Genomic DNA, 9,593 nt, shown 5'->3' with positions numbered 1-9,593 from the left:
AGGTGCTTGACAGTTGAACAAGATATGTTCATAATGTGGCCAAACAGGTTGCAGCACATGCCAATGGCAGGCGGTAAGAGGTTCACGCTCACTCATGCGATGGGAAGAACATTGGAGCCTCTGTCATCACTATTTATAGCTCCAGGCGACAACATGGCCATAGCAACCTGGACTCCTGGAGTGAAGTGCAACAGGCCTCGGCTAAGGGGGCTAGCACGTCCGTGAGGGGCTGAACGGCCTCTTTCGGTGTTTTGAACGCCGCCAAAACCCCTGGATTTTCTTCGCGCCGCAGGCCGATTTTAAACGGGACGTGCCAAAGGTTTTTGATCTTTTGAAAAAAAACACCCCATTCACAACTCCTTGCTCAGGGCAGCCTTGAAGCTCTGCGGAAAGTGCCGGAAATACAGAGCAGGCCCATCAGCATCTGTGAAGAGAGAGAGAGAGAGAGAGGGGGGGGTGCGGGTTAATGGCTCAAGAACGACAGAGATCCAGAACCACCCGAAATATCGCTCCTGCCCTCCAGACGCTGGTGCACCTACTCTGCCTTTGAAATATTTCCTGTTTTTACTTTGGATTTTCAGGAATTTTTTTCCCCTCTGGATCCATTCAAGTGATTTTCTTGTGTTTCGAAACACTTTTAAAACACTAATCCTGAGGGAACTTGGCTAAGTGCTGGCATCCAAGATGCTCTGGAAAGCTTCTCCTCCTTCTCAAGTGTAGATAGAGGCTCAGCGATTAGACACAGTGGTTGCAGTGAGAAGTGTTCCTGGCACCGAGACAGGAGAGCAGATCAAAGGAAGTTCTTGGTCTATGTGGGCGACCGAGAAAAGCCCGCGGGCGAGAGGCTGATAACCACAATGCGGGCGACACCCTCCTTGTACAGGGACTGGCAGAGGGCGTCAACTCAAGGGCAGGGCACCGGGCTCAGGGTTCACGCTAGGCTGGACGAAGGGGGAAGCAACGGAGGTGGGGGGGAAAGAGGGAGAGGAGGATGAAGGTGGGAGAGAGGCAAAGAGAGGGAAGGGGGGGAAAGAAGAAGGGTGAGTGGGGGGAGAGAGAGAGGGGAAAGGGGGAGAGCGAGGGGGGAGGGGATTGAAGGGGGGGAAGAGATGGGGGAAGGAGAGAGATAGAGAGAGAGGGCAGGGGAGGTGGGGGAAGGGGAGACATAGTGAGGGGGGAAGGGGAGAGATGGCGGGGAGAGATGGGGAAAGGGGAGATGGAGAGATGGATGAAGGGGAGGGAGGGATGGGGAGAGAGAAGGGTGAGGTGAGAGATAGAGGGGGAAAGGGAAGAGATGAGCGGAAGGGAGAGATGGGGTTAAGGGGAGAGAGAGACTGAGAGAGAGAGAGAGGGGGAAGGGGAGAGATGGGGGAAGGGTAGAGAAGAGGGAGGGGAGAGAGAGGGCGCTTAAGGCGGGAGAGAGGGGGAAGGAGAGAAGGAGAGAAGGAGGAAAGAGAAAGGGGGAAGGGGAGAAGGAGAGAAGGAGGAAAGAGAAAGGGGGAAGGGAGAGAGACAAGGGTAAGGTGAGAGATAGAGGAGGGAAGGGGAGAAATGAGGGGAAGGGGAGATGGGGGAGAGAGAAAGGGAATCAGAGAGAGGGACAAAGGAGAGAGAGAGCAGAGGGAAGAGAGAGGAGTAAGGTGAGAAGGTGGAGGGAAGGGGGAAGAGAGAGGGATGGAGAGAGACAGGGGAGGGGAGAGATGGGGAAGGAGGGGGACAGGGAGAGGGAAGAAGAGAAGGGAAGGGTGAGGGGCAGGAATAGAGAGTGGACACAGAGAAAAGAAGAAAGCGAGTGGGAGGGAGGAGCAGAGAGGGGAAGAGGGGGGAGAAGAAAAATAAGGGAGAGAAAGAGAAGAGATAGAGAAGCATTTGCAGACATGATCAGGCATGCAGTGCAAACATTGCAGAGAGATACTGGAATAGAGACAGACACAGAGGATTACAGATATTAGACATGGAGGTGATAGGGATCTTGTTTAGATGGAAGACTGAAACTTGAATTAGCAAGCTGTCATTGCCTCTGCACAGTGTGTATTGTCTCCAGTTATCAGGCTGTATGGATCATTGATATAAAAAGCTACAAGACCCAAAGGAGACAAGTTCCTGCTGCTTGGAGGAACCCTGCGAAGAATTACTAGAACCTTCCTTTCAACTCAATCATTGAAAAATGACATTCAAACTAAAAAAGCACTTAATCAAAAATCTTGCAGGAGTAAATCTTCTTTTCTACAAACTTTACCCTTAAACCTTTCCCTTTCCCTTCTCTCTCATGATTTCTGGTTACATTTTGTTGCCCAACATTATCCATTCAAATTTTGCCATGTCAACTGTCACAGTAGCTGCCAGTTTTGGTCTGCTCTTGCATGGGATGTGGGCATCACAGGCAAGGCCAGCATTTGTTGTCCTACCCTATCTGCCCTTGAGGGGCTTGCTAGGCCATTTCTGAGGGTGGTTTAGAGTCAACCATATCACTGCAGGTCTGAAGTCACAGGTAGGCCAGACTGGGTAAGGACAGCAGGTTTCCTTCCCCACAGGGGGAAGGACACTAGTGAATGAGATGTGTTTTTACAGCAATCGATGATAGTTGTCATGGTCACCTTTACTGAGACTAGCTTTCAATTCCAGGTTTTATTAATTGAATTTAAGTTCCACTGGCTGTTGTGGTGGGATTTGAGCCCATGTCCCAGAGCATTAGCCTAGGCCCCTGGATTACTAGGCCAGCGACCTTTCCACACTCCCATCTTCACCCCACATGGTCACTAGATGAGTCTATTCTAATTCTGCTGCCAGTATAAATTAAAACGAACGCTCGTCTTCATCGACTTACAGTAACGCTGCCACAGGCAAAATCACACATTGGCGCAGGGTAAATAACGGGCTTAGTGTTGGCAAGCTTGGCGTTTCGAGTCACGGTACAGGCCAAAATTGCCGCCCTCCTTCACAGTGACATGATATGGTGGGGGAGGGGGGCTATAATGGTCAAATGATGTGGATTAGGTTAGATAGACAAGGCTCAGAGTCCCTCACGCACACAGGATTGAGAGGTGAGCTGTTTGAGGTGTTTACAATGATAAAAGGAGTGTTTGTGGGGTAGGCGGAGAGAAACAATCTCCTCTGGTGAAGTGAGACTGGAAGAAGGGGGCATCGCTTTAAGTTGGAGATAGGCCGTTCGGGGGTGATGCTAAGAAGCACTTCTTCACACAAAGGGGAGTGGATTGGAATTTTAACTTATTTTTAAAATTTGTTCACGGGGTGTGGGCTTCGCTGGCCGGGCCAGCATTTATTGCCCATCCCTAATTGCCCTTGAGAATGTGGAGGTGAGCTGCCTTCTTGAACCGCTGCAGTCCATGTGGTGTAGGTACACCCACAGCGCTGTTAGGGAGGGCGTTCCTGGATTTTGACCCAGCGACAGTGAACCTACAGCGATATATTCCCAAGTCAGGGTGGCAAGTGACTTGGAGGGGAACTTCCAGGTGGTGGTGTTCCCATCTATCTGCTGCCCTTGTTCTCCTAGGCGGTAGTGGTACCCGGTTTGGAAGGTGCTGTCTAAGGAGCCTTGGTGAGTTGCTGCAGAGCATCTTGTAGATGGTACACACGGCTGCTACCGTGCGTCGGTGGTGGAGGGAGTGAATGTTTAAGATGGTGGAGGGAGTGAATACTGGTGGATGGGGTGCTGATCAAGCGGGCTGCTTTGTCCTGGATGGTGGCTTGAGTGTTGTGGGAGCTGCACTCATCCAGGCAAGTGGAAAGTATTCCATCACACTCCTGACCTGTGCCTTGTAGATGGTGGACAGGCTTTTGGGAGTCAGGAGGTGAGTTACTCGCCACAGAATTCCCAGCCTCTGACCTGCTCTTATAGCCACAGTATGTTTATGTCTGGTCCAGCGCTGTTGCCTGTCACTGGTAACCCTCATTTACTGTCCTTGGACTGCTTTCAACAGGTATTACTCTCCTGACTTTCTGACGATTAGTTACACATGCCTCTGTTCTGGCCCTGAGTGTTTCTCTGTTCGGACGTTACTGGCTGTGGGTTGAAGTGGGGTGTGGTGGGGGAGGTGTGTGGGAGGAAGTGCACAGCCATGAAGTTCCAACCATCACAGGTGGGGGGCAGCCTTGATACGCCAGCTTTCGTATTTTCCAACCCGGGGTAACGCGAGCACTGACTGAGCAGAAGGTGCCGGAAATGCTCAGTAGGCCAAGGATACCCGCGGAGAGAAAGGGAAACAGAGTTCCTGTTTGACAAAATCCAGCGTTCTGACGAACCGAACTCAGTTTCTCTCTCCACAGATGCCGCCTGGCCTGCTGGGTATTCCCAGTATTTGCCGTTTTTATTTCAGGTTTCCAGTATCCAGCAGTTTTCTGCTTTGGTTGGGTGGGAAGGAGCTGGTTGGAACTGAATGATGGTCACACGTCCGATGCAAGGAATGCCCCCAGGGAAGAGACTTACACAAGGACCCCCCCGCACCTTTCTATTAGGCCGATGGGTCAACGCCAATGAGTCTAATTTCACTTTCCCCCCACTCCTCCTCCTCCTCCCTGCTCAGGAGACTGGACGTGCCACACTATGCCAACTGACAACATGGCAGAGAGGCCCCACGAGTCTGGGCTCTGAACGTGGGCAGGATATTCGACCGGGTGACGGGACATTGGCCCTGACTTCTCCCCTGTCCACATCAATGCAGGAGCATCATTCAGCAGAGAGGCGCCCAGAGCAATTTCTGGCTCTTCTTCCCCACCTATCTTCCTAGCCCCAGGACATTGAGACCGACTTTTAACACTGCGGCCAACTAACTCAGCACGGTCCAGGAATCTTCCTATTCTGTCGGGTGTGGCCCTCACCCACTGAGGCTCCTTGCAATTGGGGAATGGATCTTAAAGTGTCTCCATGGTATTAGGTATAAAGACAATGAGAAAACATGTCTGTGTCCCTTTAAGAGGGTCCATTAATAATAATTAGCGGATAATGATGTCTCTATTATTAGGGCTGAGCAATCAAACCCGGATTTCATCATCTTCATCAGCAAAGGCAAAGGCCTCAGTCTTCAGTGGGCTGAAGGCCATTTCCTGTGCTGGGGACAGGCGCCTCTCCCCGTAGTCTTCCCTGTGTCCCTCACCTCTCAGCTGGAGGCTGGTCTCCTCACCGTCCGCTGGGTCACGTTGCCCTGACGACGGCGACTGCCCTCTCCAGCTCCCCCGGAACCTGCTCTCCACCTTCCCGGAGGCCGGGGCCCCCAGGTACTGGCCCGGCTCCTGGGCGAGGCTGGCGACAAAATGGCGGCCGAGGAGGCGCTGGGCAGCGCCGCCCATCGGCGGGCTGCCCTCTTGACCGCCAACTGCCTCCCTGTGGGTGAACAGCTGCTGGGGGCCGGTCCGGTATTCGCGAACGCCGCCTCTCTTGGCGCCGGGCTCGGTTGAATCCGGGTAGCTTATAGCCCCGCCGCAATGCCGTAGAACGTGTCTCTCTGTCGTAAAGTCCTGCGTCCCCCTCAAACCAGCCGCATCGTTGGGGTGCAAGAACATCTCGGCCTTCTGGGTGAAGGGTGAAGGCTCCCTCAAAACCCCCGGCGGGGTAACCTCACCCGCAGGCTCTTGATGACCCTTCGGGGAAGAGTCGCCGTTTTGCTGAAGTCCCTTTAAATCCCCCTGGCCGAAAGAACCCTCCACATTAAACTTCACGGGGGATGTGGCCTTCCCCAGGCTCTCGGGGGCCTCCTTCGTCATGACCCCCAACACCTCAGCCATCAGAGAGGGCCCCAAATCCAGGCTGAAGGAGAGTAAGGAGTCCGTGCGGGGAAGCTCAAAATCCGTGATGTCCAAATTGTCCGTCGGTTTCTCTGAGTCCGCTCCCGTCGAGTTCTCCTTTGGTTTATCCAACCTGGACCATCTCGGGAGGGTGCAGAATCCTGACTCCAACCCTGAGCAAGAACAAGCAGAGTGTAGTAAGGGAAACTTCTCCAGACCTTAAATATTTGCAAACTTAAAGGGATGGTTAATCCAGCTGGGCCTCCCTTAAAGGGCCCATGTTCCTCCCGGCCCACTTTGACAACAACTGAGAGGTTACACCTGCCTGTGAGCAGACTGGGGCTCTGTTCTCTGGGAAAAAGAAGGGAGAGGGGTGACCCTATAGAGGTGTTTTAAGATTTGATGGGATAGATGAGGGGAAATTGTTTCCACTTGCATAAGAAGTTCAAAAGTCCTCCTGGTACTAGGCCCTAAGAGGGCATTGGCGACCATGGACTTCCATTGGATTGGTCCACGATTATGCTTGGCAAAGTACAGCAGTGGTTTGACATTGCCTTCTGTAGTATGGCTGACCAGGAAACTCCCACTCTTACTGCCTACCATCAGGATAGATTTACAGGCTGATAATCAACTTGCTTGGTCACCTTCCCTACCCATCAAGTCCTGAAGTGGGACTTGAACCCAGAGCATTTGGCCCAGAAGTAGGGATGCTACCTCCTGTGCCACAAGACCTCCCCAGTCTGAAAAGCTAGGCACCATCCATATAAGTTAGTCACTAATAACTCCAATAGGGGATTCAGGAGAAACATCTTTACCCAAAGCCAGATGGTACAGAGTTAAGGTGAACCAGGGGCTATAGGAAGAAACTTTTTTCATGTAGACAGGGTCTGGAATATGCTAGCTGAAAGGGCAGTGGAAGTTAATTCATTCGTAACTCTTATGAGGGAATTGGATCAAAAATTGAAGTGGAAAAGATTTATTGGGTCAAGGGAAATAAGGAGGGAGTGGGGCTAATTGGTTACTCTCTAAGAGCTGGCACAGGTGCAATGAGCCAAATGGCCTTCTTCACTGCTGTATTTCACCTTTATATTCTCTAGAGTTTTGAAGAATGAGAGGTGATCTCACTACAAAATTCTTACAGGGCGTGACAGGGTAGATGTGGATGTCTCCCCTGGCTGAGTCCAGAACTAGGGGCACTGTCTGAGAGTAAGAGGCAGGCCATCTAGGGCTGAGTTGGGGAATCTCTCCATTCGGAGAGTGGTGAATCTTTGGAATTCTCTACCCCAGAGGGCTGCTGAAGCTCAATCATTGAGCACGTTCAAGACAGAAATTGATAGCTTTCTGGAGACTAATGATATCAAGGGATATGAGGATAGTGGGGGGGAAAAAAATGGCATCAAGGTGGGTAATCAGCCATGATCTGTTTGAATTGCATGGCAAGTTCGATGGGCCGAATGGCCTACTCCTGCCCCTGTGTTCCTGAGGAGACTGGGGAGGACATTCCCCTTGAGATTAACTGGTTGTTTCCTGTCATGGAAACGGCTAGTTTGATTCACCAAGCAGCTTCTCATCCCATTTGGATGGAAGGTGATGTGGCCGGGCAGAGGAATAAAGGGAGAGAGAGAAGGTGGAAGAGCGCAGAAGACGAATATGGATGGAACTGATAAAGGGAAAGGAAAGGGCATGGATTCACAATGTACCGTATCATATTTCACAAATGTTAAACCGCCTCACATACAAGGCGCTATTTTCAGGTGGGGGGAACACTTGGTAATTGGACAATTGGGGGAGGAGGGAGAGCTGGGTCCAGCGCTCTCTCGCGCATGCGGACGAAAGAGCACTTCAATCTCCCTGAGGCACGGAGGCCACTCGGCCTTTTCACCTGCCCGCCAACCGTTAGGTACCCAGAGTGCAATTGAGCCAAGAAGGGACAAGGGCGGCGGGGTGGGTAATGGATGGGAAGGGAGAGAGAGAGAGAGAGAGGGAGAGGAGAGGGGAGTGGGGGAGGAGAGTGAGGTAAGGAGGGAGAAGAAAGAAATGTAGAAGGGAGAGGGGAGGGTAGGAGGTAAGAGGGAGGGGGAAGCGGGAAGAGGGTGCGGCAAGGGAAGAAGAGAGGGAAGGGAGAGAAAGTAGAGGAGGGGGTAAGGGGGACTGAAGCTAGAGGGTGAGGGGGCCAAAGGGAGAGGGCAAGACGAGGGGGAGAAGGAGAGAATGGGTGGAGGTTAAGGAGAGAGGAAGAGAGGGGGTAAAGGAGAGGACCTGGGTAGGGGGGAGAGAAGGAGGAAGAGAGAGAGTGGAAGAAAACTGAGGAATAAAACATTTTTAAATTGAATTTACCGTATGATCCATCTATCACACCCGGACTTGACATCACACTTCTGAAATTAAGCCGTTCCACGGATCCATTCTTTGTCTCCAGCAGATGTGGCAAAGAGACGGCATTCTTAATAATGGGAGAGACCGTCGGCGGGGGCGCCATCTCCCGGCTGTTGTTGCGGCTCCTCATCGGCGACTTCCTGACGTTCCTCAGCGCCCGGACGAGCGGGTTGGACTTGGTGCTCTCGCGCGCCTTCTCCCCGCCGTGGTCGCTGAGGAAGGAGGTGTCACCAAACACGTCCCCGCCCCGGCCCACGTGCATGGTGTGGCGGAAGTCCCCCAGCGGCGAGCTGATCATGTCAGGGGTCAACTCGGACTTGAACCTACGCTTGCTGGAGACCAGGTTCTTAAAGACGGGCAACTTTCCTAAACTCATTTTCTATCCCTCTGCGCACCCAAAGCTTTAACCACTGAGTAACCGTGCAGGGGTAGAAGACTGACAAGAGTTTGTTACACAACGCACAGTCCTGTATAAAGCCAGATACATCAGCACAGCTTCAACCTTATTACAGGAACCTAATGGCAACTTAAACTGGGTATTAACCAATTCCCCCCAAGTACTTTTTGGTGGAAAAATAGTCCTGAAAATAAAACAAAAACTCAGTGCCGAGTTTTTTTTAAAAAAAGGGAACTAATTTCACCCTATTCAGGACTTGAAGGCTGATATTCTGCTAGCAGAGACAATGCAGATAATCAGTTTGATAGATGACATTTTCTTTTTAAAGTGTTTTCCTGTCAATATAAAAAGGCCCTCGATCGTTCCGGGGAATCGGACAGAAAGATCTTTCTTTTCTCTCTCCTCTCCTCTGGTGTCAAACGTGGGGCTGGGTCTGCGTTTAATGTGGGGGGCGGGGGTCCCGTGTTTCCGTGGCAACGCTCCTTAGCTTAGCCCCCAACGGCAGAAAAGGGGCAGCTTTGTGGGTCCTTGGGCCAAGGTGTGAAGTAACGGCCTCTGAGCTGACCGTCCCGTTAACTTAAAAAGAAACGTTCGTCTTCGGGCTTTTCAGAGGTCAGTTCACCGGCGAGGGCTGCACAGCAGGATCCAAATTCCTGGGCCAGAACCAGGGCAGGGACTGCAAAGAGTCACATTTCGTTCCTCAGGTGTCGGGGTCTCCCGGAGTATAGATGGAGGTGAGCTCTAAGGTGCAGTCGATTTAAGCGCCCCGTGCGCCAAAGGTCTCCTCCCTCACTGGATGCAAAAAGCAATCAAAGAGCCAAGTCTCTGGACAACTCCGGGTTTAGACTTCGAACAGCCTTGTCTGGAAACGAAACAGAAAACAATGGGGTCACTATCGATAGCGGCAAAAAAAGTAGAAAATCAAACACCAACATCTCTGGTGCATTATGTAACCAGGTTTCTCAAAGCAAACATTTACACTTGCGAGAAGTGACGTGAAAGCCTATAGCTTTCTCCATGGCAACACCTTGGCCTCTCACAGTGGACCGGCCAATCACAGTCGACTTGGCAACCAATC

At 51.8% G+C, this 9,593-nt stretch overlaps 1 protein-coding gene across 1 annotated transcript; it reads right to left on the bottom strand.

Annotated features, from left to right (window-relative positions):
- Positions 1–1,730: 1,730 nt before the first annotated feature.
- On the bottom strand, positions 1,731–8,661 carry LOC144669279 (uncharacterized). The gene is made up of 2 exons (XM_078531611.1): positions 8,080–8,661; positions 1,731–5,915 (listed from the first exon to the last, which is right to left on the bottom strand). Exons 1-2 carry the CDS (start codon positions 8,492–8,494, stop codon positions 4,993–4,995), a joined length of 1,338 nt encoding a protein of 445 aa, XP_078387737.1. The 5' UTR covers positions 8,495–8,661; the 3' UTR covers positions 1,731–4,992.
- Positions 8,662–9,593: the final 932 nt, after the last annotated feature.

Source organism: Cetorhinus maximus, chromosome 29 (genome assembly GCF_964194155.1).
Source record: "Cetorhinus maximus chromosome 29, sCetMax3.hap1.1, whole genome shotgun sequence".
NCBI lineage: Eukaryota > Metazoa > Chordata > Chondrichthyes > Lamniformes > Cetorhinidae > Cetorhinus > Cetorhinus maximus.
Note: the sequence above shows the minus strand (reverse complement) of the source record. Positions and strands in the feature narration are given on the sequence as shown.